Source organism: Mycosarcoma maydis, chromosome 9 (genome assembly GCF_000328475.2).
Source record: "Mycosarcoma maydis chromosome 9, whole genome shotgun sequence".
NCBI classification, from domain to species: Eukaryota; Fungi; Basidiomycota; class Ustilaginomycetes; order Ustilaginales; genus Mycosarcoma; species Mycosarcoma maydis.
The window spans coordinates 253262-279931 of NC_026486.1; the positions used below are offsets into that span (position 1 = coordinate 253262).

At 54.6% G+C, this 26670-nt stretch overlaps 9 protein-coding genes and 1 non-coding gene across 10 annotated transcripts; 3 read left to right on the forward strand and 7 right to left on the reverse strand.

The window, feature by feature from the left end:
- Positions 1–63: 63 nt before the first annotated feature.
- UMAG_10446 (uncharacterized protein) lies at positions 64–6689 on the reverse strand (the record flags this gene model as incomplete). Its single annotated transcript, XM_011391762.1, has 2 exons — positions 64–679; positions 781–6689. The coding sequence occupies 2 exons, from the start codon at positions 6687–6689 to the stop codon at positions 64–66; spliced, it is 6525 nt and encodes a 2174-aa protein (XP_011390064.1).
- Positions 6690–9068: 2379 nt separating this feature from the next.
- UMAG_03480 (uncharacterized protein) lies at positions 9069–10139 on the forward strand (the record flags this gene model as incomplete). Its single annotated transcript, XM_011391633.1, has 1 exon — positions 9069–10139. One exon carries the CDS (start codon positions 9069–9071, stop codon positions 10137–10139), a length of 1071 nt encoding a protein of 356 aa, XP_011389935.1.
- Positions 10140–10222: 83 nt separating this feature from the next.
- On the reverse strand, positions 10223–12709 carry UMAG_03481 (uncharacterized protein; the record flags this gene model as incomplete). Its single annotated transcript, XM_011391634.1, has 1 exon — positions 10223–12709. The coding sequence occupies one exon, from the start codon at positions 12707–12709 to the stop codon at positions 10223–10225; it is 2487 nt and encodes an 828-aa protein (XP_011389936.1).
- A 1720-nt stretch (positions 12710–14429) lies between these two features.
- UMAG_10447 (uncharacterized protein) lies at positions 14430–16002 on the reverse strand (the record flags this gene model as incomplete). The annotated part of the gene is made up of 4 exons (XM_011391763.1): positions 14430–14477; positions 14888–14965; positions 15245–15592; positions 15928–16002. 4 exons carry the CDS (start codon positions 16000–16002, stop codon positions 14430–14432), a joined length of 549 nt encoding a protein of 182 aa, XP_011390065.1.
- Positions 16003–16860: 858 nt separating this feature from the next.
- UMAG_03483 (uncharacterized protein) lies at positions 16861–17286 on the reverse strand (the record flags this gene model as incomplete). Its single annotated transcript, XM_011391635.1, has 1 exon — positions 16861–17286. One exon carries the CDS (start codon positions 17284–17286, stop codon positions 16861–16863), a length of 426 nt encoding a protein of 141 aa, XP_011389937.1.
- Positions 17287–19450: 2164 nt separating this feature from the next.
- On the reverse strand, positions 19451–19565 carry UMAG_16223. Its single transcript, XR_897737.1, has one exon. It is a non-coding gene; the product is annotated as a 5S ribosomal RNA (ribosomal RNA).
- A 416-nt stretch (positions 19566–19981) lies between these two features.
- On the forward strand, positions 19982–21470 carry UMAG_10448 (putative clathrin assembly protein AP47; the record flags this gene model as incomplete). The annotated part of the gene is made up of 3 exons (XM_011391764.1): positions 19982–20965; positions 21055–21298; positions 21379–21470. The coding sequence occupies 3 exons, from the start codon at positions 19982–19984 to the stop codon at positions 21468–21470; spliced, it is 1320 nt and encodes a 439-aa protein (XP_011390066.1).
- A 224-nt stretch (positions 21471–21694) lies between these two features.
- Positions 21695–22222, reverse strand: UMAG_03485 (uncharacterized protein; the record flags this gene model as incomplete). The annotated part of the gene is made up of 1 exon (XM_011391636.1): positions 21695–22222. The coding sequence occupies one exon, from the start codon at positions 22220–22222 to the stop codon at positions 21695–21697; it is 528 nt and encodes a 175-aa protein (XP_011389938.1).
- An 899-nt stretch (positions 22223–23121) lies between these two features.
- On the forward strand, positions 23122–24207 carry UMAG_03486 (uncharacterized protein; the record flags this gene model as incomplete). The annotated part of the gene is made up of 1 exon (XM_011391637.1): positions 23122–24207. One exon carries the CDS (start codon positions 23122–23124, stop codon positions 24205–24207), a length of 1086 nt encoding a protein of 361 aa, XP_011389939.1.
- Positions 24208–24659: 452 nt separating this feature from the next.
- UMAG_03487 (uncharacterized protein) lies at positions 24660–25961 on the reverse strand (the record flags this gene model as incomplete). The annotated part of the gene is made up of 1 exon (XM_011391638.1): positions 24660–25961. The coding sequence occupies one exon, from the start codon at positions 25959–25961 to the stop codon at positions 24660–24662; it is 1302 nt and encodes a 433-aa protein (XP_011389940.1).
- Positions 25962–26670: the final 709 nt, after the last annotated feature.

Consider the following 26670-nt stretch of genomic DNA (forward strand, 5'->3'; position numbering starts at 1 on the left):
TTCAGATCATCGGCAGCCGCAGCAATGTCGAGCAGGTAGGTGTGACGTGACTCCCCGATAGATCTAGCGCAGAAGCTCGTTGAGCACGAGTGCAGATATCGGAGTGGCTGAGTTGCGAAATCTCGCTAGACGGACGAGGACGATGACGCGCAAGATGATGCGGATCATGGCGCGTACAAGCACAAGGTGGCTGTACGTTGATAGCACCACATCCGCTCCACGCGGCCATGTTGACGCTTCTTGGGTGGCGAGTGTGGCGGCGGACGCGTTCAGGAGTGAGTCCAGGAGTCCTCCGACACTGGTCGTGGTGATGGTAGACGTGGTGGCAAAGGCAGCCACTGCCTCAGCGACCAGTGCGGTTCTGTTGCTCGTGTAGGTCGCAGCGGTCGCTTTTCTTGCGGCTGCTTGCGAGCCTGCGGAGTGCAACGTGTCCTGTGGCTTGGTGGGGCTCCCCGGTGAAACGTGGCTCGAAAGCCATTGTACCGCGTCCCACGAAGTCAGACCGCGCTTCGTCTCCCGTTTGCCACCATCATCCACATCGTAAACATCATCATGCGCCTTGGGCTGCTTCTGCTGTCGTCGCGAAGCCATCATGTCTGCTGCTGAAGTCATCACCTGCTGCCGTTGCTGCTGCTGCTGCTGTTGAATCTGAACGAGCTTTTCGTACCTACCTCGGATCCTGCTATTGAGCTTATCGCCTTGGCTCGCTCGTCTGCCTTTCCTTGCCTGTGTGCGTAGCCACTGTAGCAGGCGCTTTAAAAATTTATCACCACCGCATACACTGCGCCCGTGAATCCAGCAAACACCAACACGCCGGACAAGATAGCTGCCACTCGGTTAAGCAGCACGTATCGCTCGAGGTCTTTCCACGCCATGCCCACGTTCGTCTTGGTCGCCACAGCCACTTGGGAGCCTATGTTCGTTCTCGGTTCTGCTGCAACTAGCTTGGGCTCGGCCGCAGAAACATCAGTGGTGGTGCCGTCCGACGAAGACATCTGAGGCGAGGGCGAGGGCGAAAATGCGTGGTCGTGCTCATGCTCGTTTGCCGGGTATCCGGCAAATATTCGACTTCGACGAGGCTCTTCCACCTCAGGCAAAGGCTTCATGTCGCGGTTGTGGTGCCACACATTTCCAAACGTGGGATGCGGCTCCTGTACAGTGCGTACAGGCGACTGATAGAAGCTCACTTGCGGGTTGGTGTCGAGCAACGTTCCCAGGCTTCGTGTCTTGCTCTTGCGCGTCTTGCTCGGAGGTGGCTGGTTCGGGTCACCATTGGTCGTCTGAGCGCTGTTGCTTGTGCCAACTGACGAAGCAGCATAAGACATTGTCGATGGCATACCAGCCAGTCCCAGTCCGGAACCGCTTTCTCCGGCACCCACGCCTCGCCAAGCTGGATCGTGACTCAATCCGCCGAAGGCGGTCGAGCTTGCGCCCATGTTGGGACTCGGGTTGGCTGAAGCTTGCATGCTCGGCTCGTGCTGCCAAACATCTACCTTGCTCCGCACACGTGCATCATCGGTGGAAGGGTGTCGAAGTTGGCCATCTGGCGTGAGGTACCAGCCACCAATCATCCATAGCCAGGGCATGCCGAGGAAGCCCGCCCAGAACATGTTTTTGCTCGGTGTGTTGCTGTCCAGCAGCGATGTCGGGGTGGCAAAGAAGCTATGTCCGCCAGCAGCGGCGTACTGACTTGTGCGACGCTTGGTTCGACTTCCGTGTTCCATGGAAGGCGGCTGGTCCTGCAAGCTGTACTGCACGGAGAAACTACCCGAAGCACGGTGACGGTGCTGCTGGTCACGGGTGAAGATCGAGACTGTAGGCTGTGCTTCGTCCTCGTGATCGTAGCGATGCTGATGGCCGTCATCGGCAAAGCGTGCGGAACGAGTGCGCCGGTGCAGCTTGGCTTCCTTCTTCTCTGGGCTGATACCAAAGTCACCAAGTTCGGTGGTGGGCCGCGCAGCCATGCTTTCGTTCTGGGCGTAGTGTACGTGATCAAGACGGCCGCTAGCATAAGACCAGCAGGTGTCGGGCGCATCGGGCATGGGCGTGTGAAAGCTCTCCCCCATATCTTGTGCAAGCTCGTCGCCTCTGAACGCCATTCCTTGAGCGGCGAGACGTCGCATCTCGTCGCTTGCTCGGTCGAGCGCAGATACGGTAAGGCCGTGCTCTTGGATCGAGTTAGCAGCCGAAGCTGGAGTTTGGCGGTGCGGAATGGCGTTGTTGGAGAGCATGAGTGGAATATGGTTGGTCGACGACGGACCAGCCATTGCTTGACTTGCTCCGTGTAGATGCTGATGTTGCTGCGAGCTGGACCTTGCGCCCCAGTCTTGCGGCTCGAAGGCCATACGAGGCGTAAAGCCGGATGGGCTCTCTTGCATTCGAGGAGAACGCAACGCGTCAAGCCATGCTCGTTCTGGAGCACCTGTTGCCGCCGACGACGACGATAGGGGGATTTCATTGGTTGCTGTGGCACGCTCCTTGCCACCAAACATGGTCAATGACATCCGTTTGTTGTTAACGCTCGGGGCTCGCGAGAGGCCACCGTGACGAGTCGACAAGACTGCGTTGTGGGATTCACAGGCCTCGTTGGCCTTGTCGGTAACATAGACCAAGCGAGGAGACTCGACAGCGTTTGTGTTGGAAGTGATGTATCCGATACCTGAATTGCGCTTCTTCTGGCGCTCGGCGGCACTCATGCGGCGCAGCCTCTTCAGTGCATCGATGCGTTCCTTCTCGCGCTCCTCGGCTGAGAGATCGGCACGATCCATGCTCTCCTCGGGAGTACGTTCGGCAATGAGCCCTTCCTCGACCGGAGCAGGGATCTGATGCGAACCATTGAGCAAACGCAGGGCCACAGCACGAGTATCCTTCTCTGCCACCTCATCTTCTTCGCCCGGAGTAGGAGAACGAAGTCTCTGTCGCGAGGTATCAAGCTGGGATCGTCCACTGCTCTGACGCTTCTCCACTAAAGACAGAGGACGGAACGAGCCGCGGGAAGCAGTCCTCTCGCTCTTGGAGACTGATGCTCGCGCTTGCTGTTCCGAGTTGCCGCCGCTTCGCTCTCCGGTACTGTTGTTGGCCAGCTCGAGATCAACACTGCGGTCGCCTAAAATAGCCCCAACGTTGAAGGAGGTGCGTCTGGGAGATGTCACGGAGCTCCACAACTTGCTAACCCATTGGCCAGCTTTTGCACCTTCGGTGCTCTTGTTCGCTTCGTCAGATTCGAGCATCACTTCGGTCTCGAGCCCACCATCGTCGAGGTCAACGTTGACAAACTTGACATCGGTGCTGTCGTGCCGCATGCCAAGTCCCAAAGTCTGAGCGGCGTTGTTTTCTCGGCTTCGACGTGCGCCGCGACGCCATCCGATGCTGCCCGTCTTGGACTTGCCGGTCAGGTCGAGGAGTCGTTCTGCGTTGCTGTTGTTGGGCAGAGGAGCAGGGGTGGCATTGTAGACAAACGCAGAGATGGAAGAGGCAATACTTTGGGAAGAGACATGGGTTCGATCGGTCGCAATTTGTGCGCGATGCACCGTCACATCAGTCTGAGCCTGCACGGGCCCATTGATCAGCGTGGTCAGGCCGCCTGAAGCGCCGCTGCCAACCTCTTTGCCGCTTGCGGTTCGAGGAGAACGACAGTCGTTCGGCAGGAGAGGACTCGGACCGCCCGCAAGCTCGAGTCCAAGGCCATGAGCAAGGTTCTGACGGCTTTCACGTGTCAACAAAACCTCTTTGGACCTAGAATGTGTGTGTTGCAGCAGCGCATCAACGTCGGGCGACATTCGGATCGACAGATGAGGAGAAGCACCGTAGCGAGAGAGTTGACGCAGTAGGTCAGTGGTGACCGGAGCAAAGCCTTTGACGGCATCGTGAGTTGAATCACCAGGCAGAGCGTCACTCGCTACACTAGTGGAGGGATAGTTGAGGTCCAATCCGAGACCTTGGACGGCATCTTGGTGCTGCATGTCCCTGCTTACTTGATCATCCGGCGATGCGTCGATCTGAGGCGTCGCGTAGTTGCTGGCAATGAACGTGGTCGAAGCTGGAGACACAGTAGAGTCTTGTGTCTGCGTCTTGGTTTGATCTGCCCGGTTGAGGTCGAGCAGCAGTGGCGACTGGGCCCATGGACCAGTGGTGCCGCTGCGGTTGCGCGTCAAGCGTACGGAGGCTTTGGTCGAAGATGACTGTGAAGCATTTTGGGAAGCAGCACGCTCCATCGCCGCCCCATTTGATCGTTCTGAGGTTGGCACCTGGGATGGCCGAGCCATCATGAATTGGAACGCATCGACGCTCTCGTCCGGCGTCGACACAGTCGAGATAACCATTGTCTGTCGCACTTTGGCGTGATCGTCATCGGTGGTTTCTGTACTTCGCGAGTCCTGCCGAGATCTACCTTCGGTCTCGGCATCTCGATACTCAGCAGACAGGCCAACCGATGGCACGACTTGGCTCGCACGCTCATCCGCTCGAATGGACAGACGCGCTGCTCCCTGAACGGTCTCTAGCAGTCGCTGGTGCGACGCAAGCTCTTCGTGTTGGAGGAGTGCCTTCCGCTGGCGTTGAGTCAGGATCCACTGTTCCGTGTTGCGATTTCCTCGGCCTTCTTCTTCCTGGGTCGATGACTCTTTCAGCGTCGCGGCCGCGCCACCGAGGGAAGACATGCCTGTAGGAGGCATTTTGAAGTGCGCATCACTGGCCGAAGGAAGCTCGCTAGAGATGGATGGCCTCGTGATAGCAGTGAACTGCGTTTTGGAGCTGGTAGCAGTACCAGGCATGACGTCCGAAAAGGCTGGCGTGAAAGGGGTTAGTGGAGTATAATGTGTCGAAGGAGTGGATCGATTCGACATGCTGTACGTCATTGCCGTTGATGCTGTCGAGCCGAGGGTGCTGCTGATTGCCATGGGTACCGAGGTCTGTGTTGAGGATGTGATCACGCCGCTGGCTCCTAGTGAGCCGTTCGAGGTGAGACTTGACGTCGGTGCGGGATCCCAATGAGTGTGACTCGGAAACAACGCTTCGTATCGCTGAAGTGGTGGTAGCGGAGGGGGTGGCAGCCAGTCTTCAGAAGCCCATTGGCGATTCGTATGGATGCTGTGATTACTGTGAGCAATGGCCATCCCGTCTGACATGGCTGTGCGGAAGCTGTCCAAGCTGCTTCGACCCGTCTGTGTCGTTCTTGACCTGAGAGAGCGAGCGGCTTCGCTGTAATCGATCGACGAGGCAGACGGACGAGTGCGCCCAGCTTTGGTAAGTGTCGAATGGTCATCGTTGGCGGTGCGAAAGGCCGAGGTTGAAGAAACAGAGTGCTCTTGTTTGAAAGAAGGGCTGATTGTAGGCGAAGGAAGCGGCTCGTTGGGAGGTGGGAACGGCGGAGGTCCGAGAGAGGCGAGTGACGCAGAAGCTCGGAAAGACCGAATCGAGTGAGATCGTGCACGACGCGTTTGCACTGGTGTAGCACTCGAAGCGTAGTGCGGAGAATGTGCCGAATCCGTGGGAGTGCGGCGGAGTGCTTGCGAACTGGGTTCGAGCATGGGCATGGCGTGAGCTGCCGATGTGGACGCTACTCTTCGGATTGCAGCCGGAAGAGGGTTTGCGCCGGGAGAGACTGTCGAGACTGTGAGATCATCCAAGGGATGATGTGAAACATGGTTAACAGCAGCCCCTCTCCTTGTTGCACTGAGTGGTGTTAATGGGAGCGGCTGATCCGAAGCGTGGGAAGAGCTGTCAAAGTCGCTGAAAAAAGGTACTGATCCAGTTGCTGGCGTGATAGGAGAAAAGATGCTTTTACCAACAAGCTCTTGACTAGTGGGTGGCAGATCGATACTCGAGCCTGGCGTCAGCGTGCTAGTTGACAGTAATGTCGGCTCTTGTGTGGCTCTAGACTCGGTAACAGCGCGAATTCGAAGATTCTGTTTTGCCTGCTGATGCTTTTGTTTAGATTCCGATCGGGGCGTCAAGTCGAGCGGTGCAGGTGGCGGTTTCCTCCTCTTTTCCCAGTCCGCATTTGCTCGCATGCTGCGTATCTCCTTACTGTTGGGCGAAGGAGACGCATCTGGCTCTGTCATGGATGACAGCAAGTCGGAAGGAGATGAGCTGTTTGCAAGACCAAGCTTGACTGGCGTCTTGGGCCAGACTTCTGCAGTATCTGTCAATGGATCGGATGTTTCGTCAGGAGAATCGTGACTGTTCCGAGGAGGTTGCACGTCACGCTCTTGAGAAGAATCGAACGCACTTCCACTGGAGTCTGGTTGGTCTGAAGGTGAGGTAGAGCGGTCGAAGCGGGAGACATAGTCGAACGACAGGTCCAAATCGACATCTCCATCGTCTGAAGTGTCTATGTAGATGGGATCATGGTCTGTCAAGCCACCGCTCAGAGCCAGAGGTCCTCCGCCAAACGAAGCGCGTGCAAGCTCTGCCGAAAAGTGATAGACCTTTTTGCCATGCTGAGGACTAGAGATTTGCTGACTATCGATGATTTGAGATGTGTTCTCGAGGTGCGAGGTTGGCGCTTGGGCAGCAAATGATGCATCGGGGCTGGCGCTTGCGCTGTTGGCAAGCCAAAGTCCCGCGCCCGATCCGCTGTGATGATGCGGTGGACGATGAAGAGTGTTGGAGCGAGCAACGAGCTTGGACGGCTTGCGAGAGATAGCCTGACCGTCCATGTTGGCGGATGTTGTTGAGACGCTCGCCATGTAGTCGGAACCTGGTCACAGGCAAGCAGCTGATCAATGCAGAAGTGGAAGTGAGAGTGTCGTATGGTAATCTTGGATCGGGCTGATAGGACGAGCTAGAGACGGACAATCTAGAGGGTGTCGCCCAACATGGTGGCTGTCTGTACGACTGGCGTTGATGTCTAGCGGTAGATCTAGGCCTCTACTGATGTAAGATTGCCTGCTGGGTGTGGTGGTATTGTTGTTGTTGTTGTTTTTGTTGTTGTTGTTGTTCGTCCACACGCTGCTTGCAAGAATGAAGTCTGATATGAAGCTGCAAATGAAGCGGTGCAGATCTCTGCAGATGTGCTCCTGATATGAAAAAACAGCACTTTGGTGATCTGTGGACTGAAGATGTTGATAGGTGGATGCTGCAAGACGGAGTTTCCTTGTTGGTGGTCGATATGGACTGGTGAACAAGAGTGAGAGCCCAGTGAGGTAGTGGAAAGACAAAGGAACGACAGGGCTAGATGGTGCTCGTAGTCGCGTCAACGCCAAGAAAGGCGTTCGCAGAGAGAGCAAAAGCAGCAAAATGAGAAGGAGCGTGATGCAAAGCGGGACGACTGTGCGTGAAGACAATGCAATGTAGAGGGGTTTGAAGATGGCGACTATGGCAGCTGTTCAGGCCGCTAAATGGATCTGCTGGAGTGAACCCAAGGGTCGAGATTGGGCGGTAGAGTGGGTCTCAGTTGTGGTTGCAACCGAAACAAAAGCTAAGCGGGGGATGGTATGGTGGTCCGACTCGTAGCAGCTCGGACGCAGCAACAACCACAAAGCAAGCAGAAGAACACTTTGAAGAAGCTCAAAGTGCAGCTCGACGAGTTGAGTCTGGCACCGATGTTTTGGGACAAACGAGGGAGGAGCGAAGGTAGGACGGAGAGTGAGAGGGCGGCTGTGGCTGCACGACGAAGATCAACGACGGTCGTAGGGCCCGTATGCGCATCCGTCGAACGATGAAGGTCCTCTCCTCGTCAAAGCCAGATTCAAAAAAAACACACTCCCAAGTTCCATGCAAGTTCTAGCTATCATTCACGATCCTGGCTACAGTCGCAAGCGGACAAGAACCGATGATGGTGTGTCACAGAACACGTTTCTTCAAATGAAAGGTTCACGTTCAGCTGGCGCGGAGCATGCACGTAGCAGATCCCATGATGCATTGATGCGCAAAGTGGCAAACAAAGAGGATCTGCAGCAGCAGCAAAAGGAGGACAGCACATGAGCGCTCGGCAAACAGGTCCAAGGTGGAAGGTGCTGATGGTGACGGCTTTCATGGCGGTAAGTAGTTCAGGTCAAGCGACGAGGTGAGAGGTGAGAGGTGCGAGGTGCGAGGTGCGAGGTGCGAAGGGACGAATGGGCGAAAGTGCCAAAGTGCGAGGATCGTGGAAGCTCGGCGAGAATGTGAGCATTTGCACGAATTCCTTGTTGGACGGCTGTCAATCATGAATCATGAGTGACAGAGGATGAGCCGTTACACGTTACACGCTACGTGCTACGTGCTACGTGCTACGTGCTAGCTTAGCTGCCTTGGTGCTTTGCTTTGCTGTGTGTGTGTTGATGCTGCAACAGAGCATTCTTGATTGGCTCGGGAATTTCGAATGCATCTGCTGTTCAACGATTTGATTCCTCTGCGCTGTGCTGTGGGGGATTTTAGAGTCGATCGGCACTCACGCCGACGCGCAGCTCCACGCGTCTCTGGATTCAAAACACAGCAACACACCAACACTCACAGACTTGAACTCGTGACTACTCTATGATTGCCTCGTTCTCACTCTCTCTCTCCATTTCCCTCGCAAACTCCGCCTCGGTGATGGAGTGTGCTTGAGCCGAGCCCAAATGATCAGCTGGTGCATCTGTGAATCTTTTGGCAACGACACCTTCTGTCTCTCTCTCTCTTACATTCACGATTCGTGATTGTTCTAGGTTATCGTTCTGTCTTGTAAGTTGGCGTTTGGAAAGCACGAATCTGCCGAGTCGTGAGTAGCCAAGAACACTCTGTCAACTACAACGCGTTGTGTGAAAGATCCGACGGATTTGAGTTTAAGTTTATGGTTCAGGTGCAAAGGTTACTGAGTCGTGAGTCACAGCGTGCAGGAGTGTACATCGCATCAACCAACCGTGAAGCTGCTGGGGTTGCACGTTGCACGTCACACGTTGGTGGGTACAGAAGTGTTAGATTTGGTTGGAACAAGGATTAGGTACTGATTATCTAATCGTGCAATTGAAGCAGGGCCATCTCCACATGATCGTTCTGTTGCGGCTTTGCAAGGGTCCAGCTTGCAGCGTATGTTGCATCCGTGATTGTCGGTAGTGACTGTCAACGGTGCGTCCGGTGCCTTGGTTGGTTGGTAAGATCGACGCTTGATGGTTTTGACAGCAGCCTCGCGAGCTCAGGCGAACGCTGCTGGCAGCACCGCTGCTGGCTCGTCTTCCGCTACTACGTCAGCAACGGCTTCTAGCGCGACGACGTCGTCGTCGAGCTCGGCTTGGGCACAGCAATCTCAGGTATCGCTGCTGGGCACGCTGCCGATGCACGTGGTTCCAGCGTTGCTGGGACGCATCGAGTCGCAGCTAGTCACGCTGCCTGCGAGGGTGCTGTGCGAGAAGGAGACGGTGCTTTCCAGGCACGATGACCACGCTTCGGCGGTGCGCGAGACGGGCGACAATGCATGGGCGAGCGTGGTCAAGGCGAGAAAGCGCATCAAGTTGCGCGTCCGCGAAGCCATCAAGCGCTACAATACCAGTAGCATGCATCGCTCTGATTGCCACACAGTCGATTCGGTAGAGTGCACCTTGTGTCTTGCGCTCCCGAGCTTGCCCGAGCGCCAGTATCCCAAGGCGTCCGTTCGACCATGCTACAATGTCGAGCTTCTCTCAGATACCCCCATCGGCCCACACCACGACATGGCCAAACATCCGATCCATCCACTCACAGACACCCACCCTCTGCTCGGATTCAACCCTGATTCATACCTCGATACAGACCTCGTCAACGGCTGGAAGAGCTTCGTCTCGTCGATCGGCTGGCGACCGCATTTCAAGTTCCTACGATACGGCCTCACTTTCCCCCTCAACGACTTCCTTTCACGTCATTCTTCGACGCAAATTCCTGCCTTGACCAATCCAGCCCACGGCACGATGCACACACTCAACGTCTTCAGGATCTTCACCCCGGATCCAAGCGGATACACAGACGAATGGACTCCGCTCGACCCCGATGGTGCCACCGTGGTGGTCGAGCTCATCGCCACCGTCGGAGCACAGTTAGATCAGAGCCATTTCAACATTTACTGTTCAACCACAGATGCAGGAGCAGCACAGACCGGTGGAGGCTTGGACCCCACATCGACCATCGAAAACGCCATCGAGTTTGCCGACTCGGTCGCGAAAACGTTGCGAGGATTGGTCGATCTCAAAAGAGAAGCTTACGATTGAACAAGCCGATCCCGCGTGCCTTGAAAAGCTCGTTGGTCACCAAAATGTAGGCCAAACCTCCATAACTTGAATTTGCACTTCCATCACATGCAGCTTTGCCCACCCTCCTGTATCGTGACCTCGCACAACGGCACCAACACCGGCCTTCCATGTGCACAACCAAACGGAAACTTGCACGCTGCTAGCCTTTTCACCATCCTCTCGCACACCTCCCTACCCAATCGATCATTGAACATGATCGCGCTTCTGCACGCCCTGCTCTTCAACACTTCCATCAATGAATTCGGTATCCACCTTGACCGCGCTAGCCAGTCCTCGCTCGCTTCCACAGCCTTGATGTTTGAAGCCAAAATCTTCTCCATGCAGTCCGCAAAGGCGCTCTGGAGCAAGGTTTGGTCTTTGACCCTCCCTGAATCAGTTAAGGTCTTCTCCTTGAGAATGTTGGGTATCCCGATCAAATCCACCTGAGCATGACCGAGCGACGCATGTATCAGCACGACTGTTTTGACCAACCAGCCCAAGCTTTTCATTCTTGCAATCAAATCTGCATTTGCCTGAAGCCGCGCATACTCCGGCACTGAGATCGGCAGGGTGAGTGTCAAAGGCAGATTGTACGCAGCAGTGCCAGCCGCGCAATCATCAACATACTGTTCCAGCAAGCGTTCCAATCGATAACGTTCATCAGCAGCATGCTGATCGATGCAAAACAGAATTGGAAAGTATGAAACCGTACGGCAGAGTATGAACTTGCCGACGACTTGGTTGATCACTTGGGCACTTTCCAAGTCGGAACGTGTGATTGCAAGCTCGAGACTGACTGTCTTGGTCTGGCGGACATCCGACTCGTCATCTCGGACAGCTCGACGAATCGTCGACTTGAACCGACGAGTATCAAAGAATCTGCTCCTCAGCACCGTGTCTGTTGTAACCACTGCGAACGGCAAGGGTACCAAGGCAAGTACTGCGTCGAAGCTCGGATCTTCAAACTCGTCTGAGCTCTTATCTTCGTCGAGCACCGTTGCTGCCCGGTGCGTGCAAAGTGAGAGACCATGCCCTTTATCCAGCTTCCTACGGTCCACAGCCGCGCCACCATGCAGAGTGAGGCGCCTCGCTAATGCCAGAGTGCCATCCTGACCGTCTACCATTGTTCCAAGACCGAACCTACCGACAGCTGTACTATGACCTGTGCGTTGATCAATATGAAACAGTCGACCGTTGACAGGATCTCGCCATGCCACCATCCCTGCCGGAGCAGCGGCTGCAGGGCCGTACGATTCGTTTGCCAAAGAAGCTGTGACAGGGCGAGCTTTGGACATCGAGACTGGCTTTGCCTTCGCTTCATTCTCGTCAGCAGTACTTGGCCGAATCGTTCGCTTCCGCTTTCGCGACGCAGAGGGTTCAGCGGGGGAGTGCTCGGGACCAACCGCATCAAGAACAGCTGCTTCGAATGACTTGACAGACAAGTTTGATCTTTTCGCTGAACCGGACTCGGCTTCCAAGTCTTGGCTCGTGCTGTCCAGAGTGATGTTGAGCACGAACGAGTGTGGGAAGTGAGGCCCCTTGTCGGACATTGGAAGATCGTGTATCCTCTGTGCGGCTTTTTCATACAGCTTTGAAGAAAGCACCGTCTGCGGACCACGTCTGTTCAAGACTTGATCCGACCATGACAAGCCAAAACTCGACAGCAATGCGGCAAATGCAGTCGATTCCGGCTTCGAATGATGCGAGGCGCCACGCAACGTCATACCAGGCCAGACGCGGCCTTGCAGGAAGATCACCTGCGTCTTGGCATCTGCACTTGCCGCCAAACCAACAAATCCTTCCACTGTCATCCTAACCGATGCAAACGCTTTTTCCACGGCGATACTGCGCACTGTATCTACCAGAACGCATGCATCGCCAAAAGCCGCTCTGCAGCGTTGCACCAGATCTTGAGAGCGTGACAAGCTCAGTAGCACCTTGAATGCCGGTGTGGGATCGCCAGCTGAAGCAGCGTGACATACACTGAGTCTAAGGCTCAAAGATGGGGCCAGGAGTGAGAGTTCCAGAGTGCAATTAATCAGCAGCTTGATCTGACTTCTCCTTGCCGCTTCTGCTGCGATGAGCTTGCGGTGGATTGGCATGCACGAGAAGGATATGGTGACTCCTCGAGCCGGTGCGGTGGGGGTGGTTAATAGGGGAATATTGAGCGGCGTTGAAGATGAAGGCGATTGGATCTCACGACCGTCATGCCAGGTGAAGTCGGTCGCCCCATATGAAGAAGAAGCAATTATTCGTACGAGGCCAAGGCGAGATAGTGTCCGTAGTACCTTGATATCGAATTTGCAACGATCTGTCTTGGTCGGTAGGTTGTGCATGCTGTAGTGGTCGACCTGTATTGTGACTATTACCATCCAGCGCTCGTAATCGACCAGAATTTCCATCTTTCCTGAAGACGAGCCAAAGATGGTTTTGCATCGCTCCAGAGCATGCCAGAACACGATGCGGTAGATGTCTTGGAATGTGACTGCGAGCAAAGATGGCTGGTTTGCAGCGGCTGTTGCATCTGAGAGCTGATTGATGAAGTTCATCCCAATTCGACTCGCTTTGTGGAGATATACAAGCCCGAGCCGCCCCCAGTTGCTGTACTCGGGAAGGAAACCGTACGCGGTGTCGGTTCGACATGACGATGGCGCACGACCTAGTCGCCTTTCTCAGCTGCACGACGAGCGATATGGGTAGCCAAGGTGTGCATCCGCTATCCATGCGCGATCTGATCTGCATTTCAAGGGGTCGAGAGGGGGCGCGTCTCACAGCATGACTAAAAGAGCGGAGAGCTTAGCGGAGGAAGCCAGAAGAAGCCGAACCCGAATTAGTCCGTGGTCTCCTTCAGGGTTATGTGCAGCGTACCGAGGAGTCTTTTCGAGGAGATTAGGAGCAGATAGAGCGACGTTGTCGGCAATACCGGTCTTCTCACTCTAATCAGATATGCTCAAATTGACAACGTAAGGAAGTGAACCAAGGAGCAACTAAGTACACGCGTGATTGAGATAGATCGAGGACAAAGCCGCAGTCACAGACACGAGACTCTGTTGATCGAATCCAGGGAAGCCAAATCTGCTTAGCTAACCATCAATCGTGAATAAGCTCAGTTATATGTACTTACTTACCTTCAATCGTGAAACACGATTAACTTATCTCGCCGGAGCGAATTCACGATTCACGATTCTTCAGCATCTTTCACGCTTCGTGCATGATGTTCCTTTCCGTGTTCAGGGACATTCACAATTTTAGCGGTGCGCTCTGCGCTCTAACACCATCGTGCAAAGTCCACAGCGTCACGAGTCGTGAGCCACGAGTTGCAGGGTCCTTCACGCTTCGTGCTTTGTGTTTGATGCAGAGTCACGTGCCGACGCCAGTCAATTAGTGCGCGGCGTATCCTCTGTCAAGTGGATCGTTTCGGCGTGACCAGCAAGCGCACTGGCGACCGTCATCGGGTCACGCCGTCTGCCTCTGTGGTCTGGAAGAACATTGATGCGACTGTACTGAACTTGCGCTAGACCTGCGTTCAAGCAGTCAGCGCCAACCCCACGCTTGTGAACGACAGGCACTCAAGCATGCTGCAAAATCGAACCGGTGCGCAAGTCCAGAAACAGAATCTTGAATCGATCCGTGTGGACCAAATCAAATTTGCACAACGCGCGCCGCCTCTAGAGTCCTCCTCAAGGATCGCCAAGCTTGTCCTCGACGCGTCTGATCGACCGTTGTACCAGACCTTTCATCTCAATTTCACATCATTCCAAAGTCCCAAGCACACACTGAGAAACGAGCAAGCGCGAGAAAGGGGGATAACCATTAATACAGAGAAACAAAGAGGCAGGCAGCGGAAAAGGGCTACTCGCACGCATGCATCACAGGCGAGCCATAGCAGAGCGATTGCAGCCACTGACACCAGCCTGCACCAATCATCGTGAAGGGAGGAAGTGACAGTGGAAAGCCGACCAGATGCGCAGAGTATGAGCAGCAAACATGACAGGAGAAACAAAAGAGAAGACGAGCCAGTGTTGTACAACGGGGGAAAGAAGCAGCCTAAGCCGGAACCTAAACTAGCGGCAAGGGGGACATCGCGCGATTGCCTCCCCTTCATGCCCATCTCTCTGCTCTGAGAGAAAGGAAATGAGATCGGACGACGCAAGATGACCATCAAAGTACAGTGCTAGAAAGAGAGACGACAGCCAAGGGAGCCGGAAGCCAAACGCGCAACGACGAGAAAGGTATCAAGGACAGCAACAGCAACAATCGATTGCTACTTTATGCCTTCTTGGCGGGGGCGGCCTTCTTAGCCGCAGGCTTGGCAACCTTAGGTTGGGTGGGAGCAAGAGGTTTGCGGGCAGGAGCGTCAGCCTAGAGGTTCGTGAGACGGACGAGACAGGGGTGTAGGTGCGATCAGCATCGGAGCGCAGTGCAACGGGTGATATTGATCAAATAGCGTGGAATGCGTGATGCGATGATCGTGATGATCGCGATCTCGATCGACGCAAAATAGCAATGCAAAGGAGGAGGAGGACCTCCCAGGCGATGCAGCAGACGCGTCCATGTGCAGTCCACGCTGTGTCATCTCCCACTCTTGAGATCCAAACCGGACGCGCCTCGTCACGTGAGACCACGCTAGCCTCCTTGGGACGACGGTAGAGGCAACGGGCGCGAGCACCGGCTAGGGACACTCTTCATGCAGCTCGAAAGCTGACGACAGACGCTGCGAGACTTACCTTCTTGGCAGCAGGCTTCTTGGCCTTGGTGGTCGTTGACGAAGCGACCTTCTTGGCAGCGGGCTTCTTAGCGGCGGTCTAAAGAGACGAACAATAGAAGAGCAGTATACACACGCGAGCAAGAGAAGGTCAGCGACTGGTCTCGAGGTAGTCTACGTTCCCATCGGCAATGATGGCAACTAGAACAGAAGGTGATGGAAGGATGCGAGTGGGTCGTGCGCAGCCTCAGTCAGAGAACCGACTTGAAGCGCAGCACGCGTCGCGGCCAACCTGGCGAAAATCAGAATTTTATTTTTGGTGGCCCCTCTCGCATCCATCCACTTTGTAGCAGCGATGGCGACGATAAGGACGACTTACCTTCTTGGCAGCGGGCTTCTTGGCAGCGGCAGGCTTCTTAGCAGCAACCTTCTTGGCAGCAGGCTTCTTGGCGACGGCGGCGGTGGTGGTGATGGGGGTGGTGGCGGGCTTCTTCTCGACCTTGGCCTTGGGGGCGAGCTTGACCTTGCCCGAAGGTCCCTTGGGAAGGACAAAGGTCTTCTTCTGGGCGCCACGGGTGATGGCCTGGTTGACACGGGTGTTGAAGGTGGCCTCGGAGCCCTTGGCAGTTTCGGGGTGGTGAGACTGGATGTACTTTTTGATGGTTGCACGACCAATGCCAGCACGGGCCTCGGCGGGATGGGCAAGGATGGCCTCCTTGATCATGGCCTGTAGAAACGCGACGCGACGCGATGGACACAACGACAGACAAGCGAATGTGGCAATGACAAGATGAGCATCAGAGAGAGTCAGAGAGCTGTTGCGCGACTGAGGCATCAAAAGCGAGCGACAAGCAGTGTGCCATTCAAGCAACTTGATTTTATTTTTGCAAACACGATCAGCAAAGACGCGCGCGTGTCGATTGTTCATCCATCCAAAATAGATGATCGATGGATCGCGACGACGAAACTTGGTGCAACGCGCTGGGCATGCGCATACACTCGTGTTCAACGTGTACTAGGCCGATCGTATCAAGCTCGACCAATTACTGGTGGGTAACTTACCTCGTAGGAGACGCTGGAACCAGCGGCCTTCTTGGTGGCGGCCTTCTTGGCGGCGGGCTTGGCGGCGGCAGACATTGTTGGAATGGTTGTTGGCGACGGTGTCGAAGAGGAAATGTTGGTGAAGAAAGGGATGCTGGTTGAAAGACAAAGGGCCTTGTTGATGGTGTGGTTGAACAGAGATGGTGGTGGAGGAAAGGAAAGAAGAGAGCGAGGAGAGGGGAAGGGAAAAGGGAATAAGAGGGAGAAGGTGGGATGCTTATTGGGGGACAGGGACAGACATGGCCGGAGCTGCTCCACTATCCCAGAATTATGATTGCTTCGGCCGCGATTTCGTTCAAGGTCGGCATGAGAATGATGAAGCGCCCGCCCAATGGCTGGCTGGGGCTGGAACGGAAAGGAGAAGGGATTAGCTGCAGCTGGCAAAGCACACACAACTCTTAACTGCACAGTGACAATGCCACAAGACTCACAACTGGGAGAAGCGGAGAAACGGGCAGCGCACAAAACAGGCGCGTCGTCGCCGCCAAAAAGAAGAGGAAAAGCGTAAAATGGCGGTCTGCTTGCACATTCACGACTGGCTGTGTTGGGAATTTCTGGGTCTTACTCTTGTGTCGCGCTCTCCTCTCGCGTCCTCGTTGTCCTCCTCATCCCCCTCGTTCTGCGCGTGTCATCCTCGAGCTGTTGTGCTGTACCACCTCTGTGACCATCTCCACGCCATGTTTGGTTCGTCTACCCTTTTCTCTGCAGCCTCTAGACTCTTGGACCTCTTAATCGCGTCGACAAAGCGTCTAGTGCTTGTCGAGGCTCTCTCGACGGCTTATGTCATGCAATCACGAATCCTTTCCTTGGCTTGTCTTGAACGCACCATGAGACGCGAGATTTAATTCGAACGCGCTCGGCACTCTTTGCATGTGCTGGTGTCTACTCGTCTGGTCATAAAGATTGCAGCGCCATCCCCGCTCGCAGGAAGCAACAGCAAGCTTGTTGTGCTCGACTCCAAGCTGCCGCGGATGAGCATGTGCTGTGCCTAGTGCGAGCACCATGTAGTGCGGGCAGGTGGCCATACCTATGGGTTGCTTCAAGATCAAGGCAAAGGACTGCGCTTTGCAGCAGGCGCAATGGACCCGTTGCAATGGAACGAGGAAATCCCAACGTGGCTTGGACATCTGCTCGCTCGCTGGCTCTCTCGCTTGCTTGCTTGCTTGCTTGCTTGCTTGCTTGCTTGCTTGCTTGCTTGCTTGCTTGCTTGCTTGCTTGCTTGCTTGCTTGCTTGCTTGCTGACTGAAAGAGTCGCCGTCGTCCCTTTTTTTGGGATAGGAACACCGTACCGTTGCGATCAATCGCAGCACTGCCCGTCATTTCCACTTGACTTGCGCAGCTTTCCCTCGTCCAAGCGTGCTTCTCCGCCTTTCCGAGACTGCTTCTTGGTTGACCATACCGGTCGATCGCTCTGCTCCTCAGCCGGAAATTTTGTCTTTCACGCCACCGCTCCTGGCACGGCACATGAGTTGTCTCAACGCTATAGCGCCACACATTCTTGTCTGTCTAGTCGCTTGACAAGCTCAACTTATATAGACGATATGTCTTACATAATTGACCAACATTCACGAGAGAGGCGGATAGAAGGGAGAGAAAGAGAGAGAGGGAGAGAGAGGTAAACACTTGGCCCGTCTTGTCCGCTTGAATTGCGACGCGGCTCGGTGCTCAGAGTCATGCTTGCGCTAAAACCTGGATGTCCTATTTTTCGTAGATACGTGCAGCTTGTCAAAATCGCGCTGGATGCTGGTCCAAATCATCTCCTGCGCCTTTGCTCCCAGTTTAGACATCTTTCATATGGGCTAGAGGTACTTTGCTCCAGATAATCAAAGAGAACTGCTTTCGAAGTCTCTATTGATGTATCAGTGGTGTTGTTTGGAGCAGAATTGGACGAATAATTGCTCAGCAAAGACGGAGCTCTGGCGCGGTTTGGTATGTGGGACATCTGGCCAAAGGTGTCAGTCACGAGTGTATCTCGACCTCGGCAAAAGAAATCAACGAGAGCGGCGAGGGCCCTGAAGATAAAACGATCACCCAGGTTGAAAATCGAGGTCGAACACGAACACCAACACGAACACCAACACGGAAAACAGGGGCGATTCTGTGTTAGCTCGCTCGCTCGCTCGCTCTACTCGGCTTCACCCGTTAATGCACGTTCGCGGTAACGCAGGTTACGGGATCAAGATCTCCTTTCTCTGCCTGGCTGTTCATGCTGTGGCCACGCTCTCACTGCTGCTAAATGGACATTCGATACCCTGGATCTGGGATCTGCTCACAGTATTCTCGATCGTGGCAGTACACATTACATGGAGACAATTGACAGTGATGCGTTCTTGTCGATCCGGTACAGCCTACTGAGATTACAGAAGGAAATCACGAATCGCTGGCGAAAACTCCGTGCGACGAGAAAAATTGCGTGTCAAGAATTCACGATTGTTGATACCAAGAAAAACTCCGTGCCACACCAAAATTGATCTCAAGTCTGGCTGACGTCGTTTCGTCGTTTTCGTCGTGTCTGGGAGAACGAAGTTTTATTAGCTCAACTTGGTGTCAACCGGTCTGCCCTATCCAGCTTATCATCGAGCGCAACCCTGAAGATCATTCACGATTGCTTGGCTTCCTCGAGAGAAGCCTGGCATATGTCGTATGGCAGATTGAATGCCGCGCGTTCCATCTTGCGCATCGAGATGGAAACCATCGTTTTCATCCGATCTGTTTGACAAGAGTCAGAATCGGGCTAGTTAGCCGCAATCACAACCTCGGCCCAGCCACACTCACGACTCCATTCATCGTCAATCGTTCGCGTTGGGTGTTCTTTGTGATCCTTGCATCTACACCGCGAGAGCAAGCTCCTCTTCCTGTTCTTTGCATTCGACGTGACTGATGCATCATCACCGTGCAGCGTCATCGTTCCGCCAGATGCGTTACTGCCGAGTGTTGACGATGTGGCAGCCTGTCAGCTCACGGCTGATCGCGTTGCTGCTGCTGCTGCTGCTGCTGCTGCTGCTGCTGCCGCCGCCACCACTCGCATTCGTGATTCGTTTGCCTCGAGCTGCTTGGCGAGCTCACACCTCACTCACGAACGAAGGCCGTCGGGTGATGGCACGTAGTTTTCTTTTGATCCTGCCAAAACTCCGTGTGGTGACACGTAATTTTCTTTTGATCCTGCGGAAACGCGTGGTGGCACGTAATTTCCTTTTGATCCTGCGGAAACGCGTGGTGGCACGTAATTTCTTTTTGATCCTGCGGAAACGCGTGATGGCACGTAATTTCCGTTTGATCCTGCGCAAACTAGTCCGAAAGGGGTCGACCATTCACCATTCACGATTCACAGATTGATTCTTCAACTTGGTCAGGAGAGATGGTGTTGCAGAGGTCTAACATTGTTTTCTCTTCATGGTGCACCTCGTGCCTCGTGCCTCGTGACATGCACATCAGAAATCGTGAATCACGAATCACGAATCACGAATACGGGCAAAACAAAAAAGAACTGCAGCACCTAGGATTCCCGCGTGGTCCCCCACCGCAGTACTGACTAGGCGACGACTTGCTTGACTGCGCAGATCGGACGGGATGCGGTATTTTCAAGTCTCTATGGCCGCAGATGTATACCAAAACATGGATTGATCCTATAGTTCTTTATCTCAAGATCTTTCACGGCGACACGCTTAGAAAGGACAAGACGCTTGCGTTTTTCCAGTCTCGGACATCAATCATGAATGCGCAAGAAGACTCCGGGGCGCGGCAGAGTCCAACACAGACCATCATCAATTTGCAAACGTGTACGTACAATCGCACCTCTTTCGATCTCAACGTATTCGTGCAAGCCGCGTACACGAAGTACACGACATACACCTCTCACGCCTCACCCTTCTTGAACGAGGTGCAATCGCATCGGTGACGATCAGCTACCCGCTTCGTTGTACCGACGCCAGTATCAGCTAGGCGGAGCCACAGCAATCACTAGGAACATTTTGCAGGTAGACGTTGCGGGCGCCAGCTTTGCGTAGTTGCCAAGATGACATCGCTCATCGCCATCGTCGATCTCAAGGGCAAATCGCTGATTCAGCGTTCGTATCGCGATGACATCTCGCCGTCCGCTGTCGAGAAGTTCCTCCCACTGCTGCTCGATCTGGAAGAAGAAGCGGGCGGTAGCTCCGTCAGCCCATGCTTCTCTTCCGAGGGTGTCAACTACATGTTCATCCGTCACAATAACCTTTATCTCGTCGCGCTCTCGCGGCGCAACTCGAACGCAGCTGAAGTGCTCATCTTCCTGCACAAGCTCGCCTCGGTGCTCGAGGAATACTTTAAGGAACTCGAAGAGGAATCGATCCGTGACAACTTTGTAATCATCTACGAGCTGCTCGACGAGATGATGGATTTCGGCTATCCTCAAACCACCGAATCCAAGATCTTGCAGGAGTACATCACGCAGGAATCGCACAAGCTCGAGGTGCAGGTGAGACCGCCCATGGCAGTAACGAATGCGGTCTCTTGGCGCTCAGAGGGCATTCGGTATCGCAAGAACGAGGTATTTCTGGATGTGGTCGAATCGGTCAACCTGCTGGTCAGTGCAAATGGAAACGTAGTTAGGAGCGAGATCCTGGGTGCGATCAAGATGAAGTGTTACCTGTCCGGGATGCCCGAACTGCGATTGGGGTTGAACGACAAGGTGATGTTCGAGAACACGGGCAGGGCTGCTCGGGGTAAATCGATCGAGATGGAGGATGTCAAGTTCCACCAGTGCGTGCGTCTCTCAAGATTCGAAAACGATCGAACCATCTCGTTCATTCCGCCGGATGGCGAGTTTGAGCTGATGAGCTATCGACTCAGCACGCAGGTGAAACCGCTCATCTGGGCAGAGGCCATCATCGAACGTCACGAGGGTAGCCGGATAGAGTTTATGGTCAAAGTCAAGGCTCAGTTCAAGAGAAGGTCGACGGCCAACAATGTCGAGATTCACATTCCTGTTCCGGACGACGCCGATACACCCAAGTTCAGAGTAAGTTGTCCTCGTACGCGTTTGCAGAGCAGCTGCTGTCTGGCACGTTTTCTGACGCTTTGCTTCTTGGTTTCGTTTGCATCCCATAGGCGGCAATTGGATCCGTGGTCTACGCCCCGGAAAAGTCGGCCATGGTCTGGAAAATCAAACAGCTCGGTGGCGGCAAAGAATTCCTGATGCGCGCTCACTTTGGCCTGCCGAGCGTCAAGAGCGAGGACACGGTCGACCGACGCACGCCGATTAGCATCAAGTTTGAGATTCCTTACTTCACCGTCTCGGGCATCCAGGTGCGATACCTCAAGATTGTCGAGAAATCCGGCTATCAGGCTCTACGTAAGTTGCTTTCGCTCGAAAATCCTCTTCGCAAAGCAGAGTGGCGCGCTGACGCTTATGTTTTTGGTGCATTTGCACAGCTTGGGTTCGATACATTACGCAACACGGAGAATACGACCTTCGTACGCAGAGCGAAAAGCCGTCGGCGAGATTGGCTCCCTTTTCCGCCTGAGGCTCCGAGCTGGTTGCTTCGGTCTTGGGTCTTTGCTGTTATGTTTACCATCCACGCTGCCGAGAAAGCACATCATCCCCATCGATTCTGTTGTGCAGAGTCTAGTCCATCTGCGATTCCGCACAACGTTGACATACACACAAACCTGCAGAGGGCTAAAGGCATTAAACAATTGCACGATACATGAGAGCTAAGCGATATTACAGCGTGAGTTGCTCTTCTGCTCAAAGTGTAGGAGCGTCGAGATCGATGTCTTGCAGATCGCCCTTGCCCTTGAAGGATTGCAAGATGTTGGCCTGGTCGTTTAGAATCTTTCTGTCGGTCTGTATGCCGATCTTGGCCAAGTCTCTCCAGCGGTGGAAATCGTCTGGGTTCCTCTTGTCACCGTGTGCCTTGTCGGCGTATTCCCAGTGACCTTTGCTAAAGTTGAGCATCGTGGTGATTTTTTGGTTCTGGATATCGTACACGAGCGAGCATGTGGTGCCTGTTTCTTCGAGCCAGTTGCATTGCCATAGTTCGCCGGGGCGGATGCATTGGTAGTCGGCAGTTTGGTAGTTCAGACGTCCTGCCATTGGTCCGCCGTGGATGGCGTAGACGATGCGGTTGTCCGAACGGAACCACATTTCATAGCGCCATTTCTCGGGTGCGCCAGTTTCCGGATTCTCGGCATCGTAGTCGTACAGCAGGTGAACATTTTCAATGTCCGCCTCAAAGGCGGCACGTACAGAGGCGTCGTTGCGTGGCCAAAGCATTGCGAATGAGTCTCTGAGTTTGTTCAAGCGGGCGGGTTGGAGGGATGTGGCGATGGGAACGCAAGATCAGGCCTATTTATCGATGTCAAGAAGCCAAGGCGACAGTAACCAAAGACTTGCACGTATCTCAACGGACAGACGACTGAGGATGCCTTGTCGAAGCACAGACATGCGCCGACTGACAAAGATCATCAAAAATGACGGCAGTCTGAGACCGGCTCGGCAATCTGACACCTTCTGTCATCTTTCCAAATGAAGTTAGTTGTTGCAACTTGCGTCGGAAACACACATGTAGCTTTCAACAAGGTCAGAGACACAGTGTGTAGGAAAGCGAGCTACGACACTGCAGCTACGAGCAGCGAGCATTTCAGATGCCGGATGATGCAGACGAGACACACAGCTGAAAAGGAAGGTGTTGCGTCATGCTGCACGGTCTGCAACCCACATGCACTGCTCAGACGCACGAGTCGTCAGCACTTGTGGGGGAACATCCGATTGACTCGTACGGCAAGTACAACATGTCGCGTTTGGCACATGTCATCAAAAGGATCGATTCAAGTTTCGAACTTTGCAATGTTGGACGTAAGCACAAAGCCGCATGCATCTCCGACCAATCACGTATCATAGGTCGATGATGACGCTGCGAATCATAGGTCGGCGATGACGCTGCGTTGATAAGTATGGCCGCGGCTCGGAGATTAAGCTTGCAAATCGAATTAGCCCGATTGGTGCCCGATCGAAGTTTGGAATCTTGCAACCGAAGCGACTGCATGATAAGCGTGAGTCTGCGTGGTTGAGTAACCGACACACACTCGTTGACTTGGACACGACTCGACTTGTTGCACCACATCTTGCGCGCCGTCAACACTTGAATCGCTGTTATCGCCGTTTTGGTGAGGATGAGCGCATCGAGCTCCGCCATCTCGCCGTCGGCATCGCACCTGGGTGCCGACCCGAAGATCGTGCGACGACTTTCTTCGGTTTCGCACATCATCCTTGTGCTGTCGGGCAAAGGTGGAGTGGGTAAATCGTCGGTTTCGGCGCAGCTGGCGCTTTCGCTGTCGTCTTCTGCATCACCGAGCGATCGCTCACGGATGGCGCGCGTGGGGATCCTCGATATTGATCTCACGGGACCTTCGATTCCACGTATGCTGGGACTCGGTGGTGCGTCTGTAAAGCAGTCGACAGATGGGTGGGTTCCGGTATACACAGACGCATCTCAACATCTGGCCGTCATGTCGGTCGGGTTCCTGTTGCGATCCAAGAACGACTCGGTGGTTTGGCGTGGACCTAAAAAGAACGCGATGATCAAGCAGTTCTTGGGAGACGTCAGATGGGGCACGCTCGACTACCTGATCATCGACACTCCGCCAGGTACGTCGGACGAACATATCAGCATTCTCGAGTATCTGCGAACATTCGAGCCAGCAGCTGTCATGGTTACAACGCCGCAGGCTGTGTCGTTAGCCGATAACTTGAGGAGTCTCGATTTTTGCCGCAAGACCAGTCTGCCCGTTCTAGGGTTGATCGAGAACATGTCTGGGTACATATGTCCGCATTGCAACGACTGTACCAACGTCTGGGGCAAGGGTGGTGGTGAAGCGCTGGCCAAGAGAGAAGGCTTACGCTTTTTGGGTAGGATTCCCATCGATCCCGGACTGGTGAGGGTATTGGACGATGCAAAGGACGACGCGCACGTCGAACTGCAGAAGCAACTCCACCAAACAAGTCTCAACGACAACGTGCTCAAGGCGATCGACCAACCGCTTACGCCTCACTCGCAATCAGCTGCGGCACAACTACCGAACTCGGGCGATACAGAGTCGCTTACGCCCGCCGGAACCATGCTCTCCAGAACAACAATTCAGAGGTACAAGAACAGCCTCACTTTCCCCATCTTCCAAGAAATCACCGACCAGATCCGCGATCTAGCCACAAAACACAAGCTCCACCCACAATCCTCCGTCCTCACAACAGCACTCTAGTACGTCAGTAGAGAAAGCAACCATTGCAGCCCGCCTCGGCACTAGCGTCGCCCATGACTCTACTCACACTGGCTCAACTGGCTTGGCACAGTTTCGAACACGCTCGGCAAAGCGACAAACTATGTCAACCTCCAGCCTGGAATTGGGCAATGCAAAAACGACAACGCATGAGATTGCGCAAAGGGTTGCATGAAAGTGTGTGACAGCGAGATACTGGTACAAGTTTGAATGCGAGCGACGGGTCTGGTTTTGGTGCGGCTTGGCAACGAGTAATGAAAGGAAGCGAGAGTGAATGTTCTTTTGAGCTGAGCGACGCGGTCAGACCGTGTTGTACGGTCTGATGTACAAAGAGGCGCCAACAGAGATGCAGGGTTGCAGCCAAGGCATGCAGGGAGAGTGCAGCGCGTTTGCGGAACAAGAGCCAGCGCCAGAATGACTGCTTGTAGGCTCGTTCATCTGACTTTGGAGGCTTGACGGGTGGGGACCATGATAACCGTCTGCGGGGTGATGCCGTGATCACTGCCGTCCGAGTCGAGCAGGCCGCTGACCGACGAGTTTCGACTGTTGGCAGTAGCTCCGCGAGCGACGCCGAGACGCGATGGATCCGGAGAGGCGAAATCTGGCGACGAAGATCTGCTCGTCGATCGCGGACTCGCCCAAGGCTGACTGAGGTGCGCGCCGGTTCCAAACATGCTGAGAGGCTGCAGCGGATTGGCGGTCGTGTTGCAGAACGAACCCATACGACTTGTTGCAGTGCTTTCGAGGTAGCTCTGCTCGGCGCTGCTGCTTTGGAATGAGAGCGACGAGTCACGTCGATTTGTTGTTGACTGTAGGGGATGCTGAGTGTTCGAGTCTCGACGACGCCATTGCACGGCCTGTACGCGGTCAACCGCTTGCGGAGCCAGAGCGATCTCTGCGTTGCGACGACTGCCGCTGCGCGTCCGCTGCAAATCGGCACCTTTGCCGGTTGAGCTGGTGCGTTGCAAATACCTTGTGCCAAAGTGGAGTGGCTTGCCGGTGTTGTTGAGTGGAATGGCGTCGTTGGTGGCGGTGATGGGGTACTTTGCTCGTTCCGACATGGTCGAGTCTCGTGCGTTGTGCAAGGTGGAAGAGCCGCTGCTCGATTCGCTCGAGTTGAGCGCAGGCATGTGGAATGCGCTGTAGCTGGATCGAAATGACTTGTCGGTGTTCTTGCGTGCCTCTGCTAGGCTGAACGAGGTGCCTCGATAGCCGTGAGATTGTCGCTTGCTGGTGAGCGAGGATGAGGAAGAGTCGATGGGAATGGAGCTTCCGCGTGAATTGCGTCCGAGCGGGCGGGTTGGCTTGTTGGGTGGGAAGCGTCGCGGATGTGCATGGACGGGGGTGCTGCCTCCTGGTGTGGGGCTTGCGCCGGGACTAGCTCGTGGGCTGGTGGCACCGCGCACGCGCAGGTCCTGCTGCGCCCTCTCTCGCTCCTCGAGGACGATGCGCGCAGATCTGGAGAGGCAAGACGGGCAAAAGATGCGCAGCAAGGCGATGAGGAGCGCTGCCACGGCGGCGCCCAACCCTGCAAGCACGAGGAGTATTGGGGAGAGTGGCACTGTCGTATCTCCGAGAGGCACGTAGTTGTTGCCCTTCATAATGGCACGCCTTTGCAGAGCGGCGAGAGCATCTGGGGCAAAGACGGAAGGGGCGTTATTGATTGGCAACGCTGAAGCAGCCACGGCGCTGGTAAGTAGTAACAGGCCCGCGCGGGCTGTATGTGAGGATACCATCGTAGCGATTTGGTGTGACGGGCAAAGCCGAGGAGCCAGGTGAGGTAGCCGGAGATGGAGACCTTGGGTGGAAGCGGGATTGGGGTCGCCGGTTGGTCCGGAGGGAGGAGAGAGGATGGAGGAATTGCTATGAAGAAGCGGACATCTACCCGTTAGATGTCGACGAACCCCAGGACTGGTGGTTGTCTAGAAGGCGGGCTGCTTTCAAACGGTGGTAAGCGTTGATAGGTGTATGGAAGCGCAGGGAGCACTGAGCTTATGAAGAATATGCAATTTTGAGCGGGGAGTGTGGGTGGGAAAAAGTAGAAAGGAGCTTAAGCGTTGCCAAGGTCGCGCGCGTTGGTTGATTGAAATGAAATGGTGCTGCGGTGCGTGTTTGAAAATGCACGAGATGACAAACCTTGTCGAGGTGAAAGTACGCTTCTACGACTGTGTCGGCGGCGAGATGCTGCAAGATGAGGTTGGGTTTGTATGCCAAGTACCGGAGATCGACGGACGGGATGTCGGTGGCGAACGGCGAGCGAGACAAGATACAAGGTCGCAAAATGAGGGACTGAAATGGCTGCAATAAGCAATCGCCAAGAGAGAGAGAGAGAGAGAGAGAGAGAGGGAGAGAGGGCGGCGCGCGATGGAACGAGATGCGATGTATGCGCACTTGTTCAAACGCGACTGGTTGTAGCTAGGGATGTAGCTAGCAGTGCGAGGAATG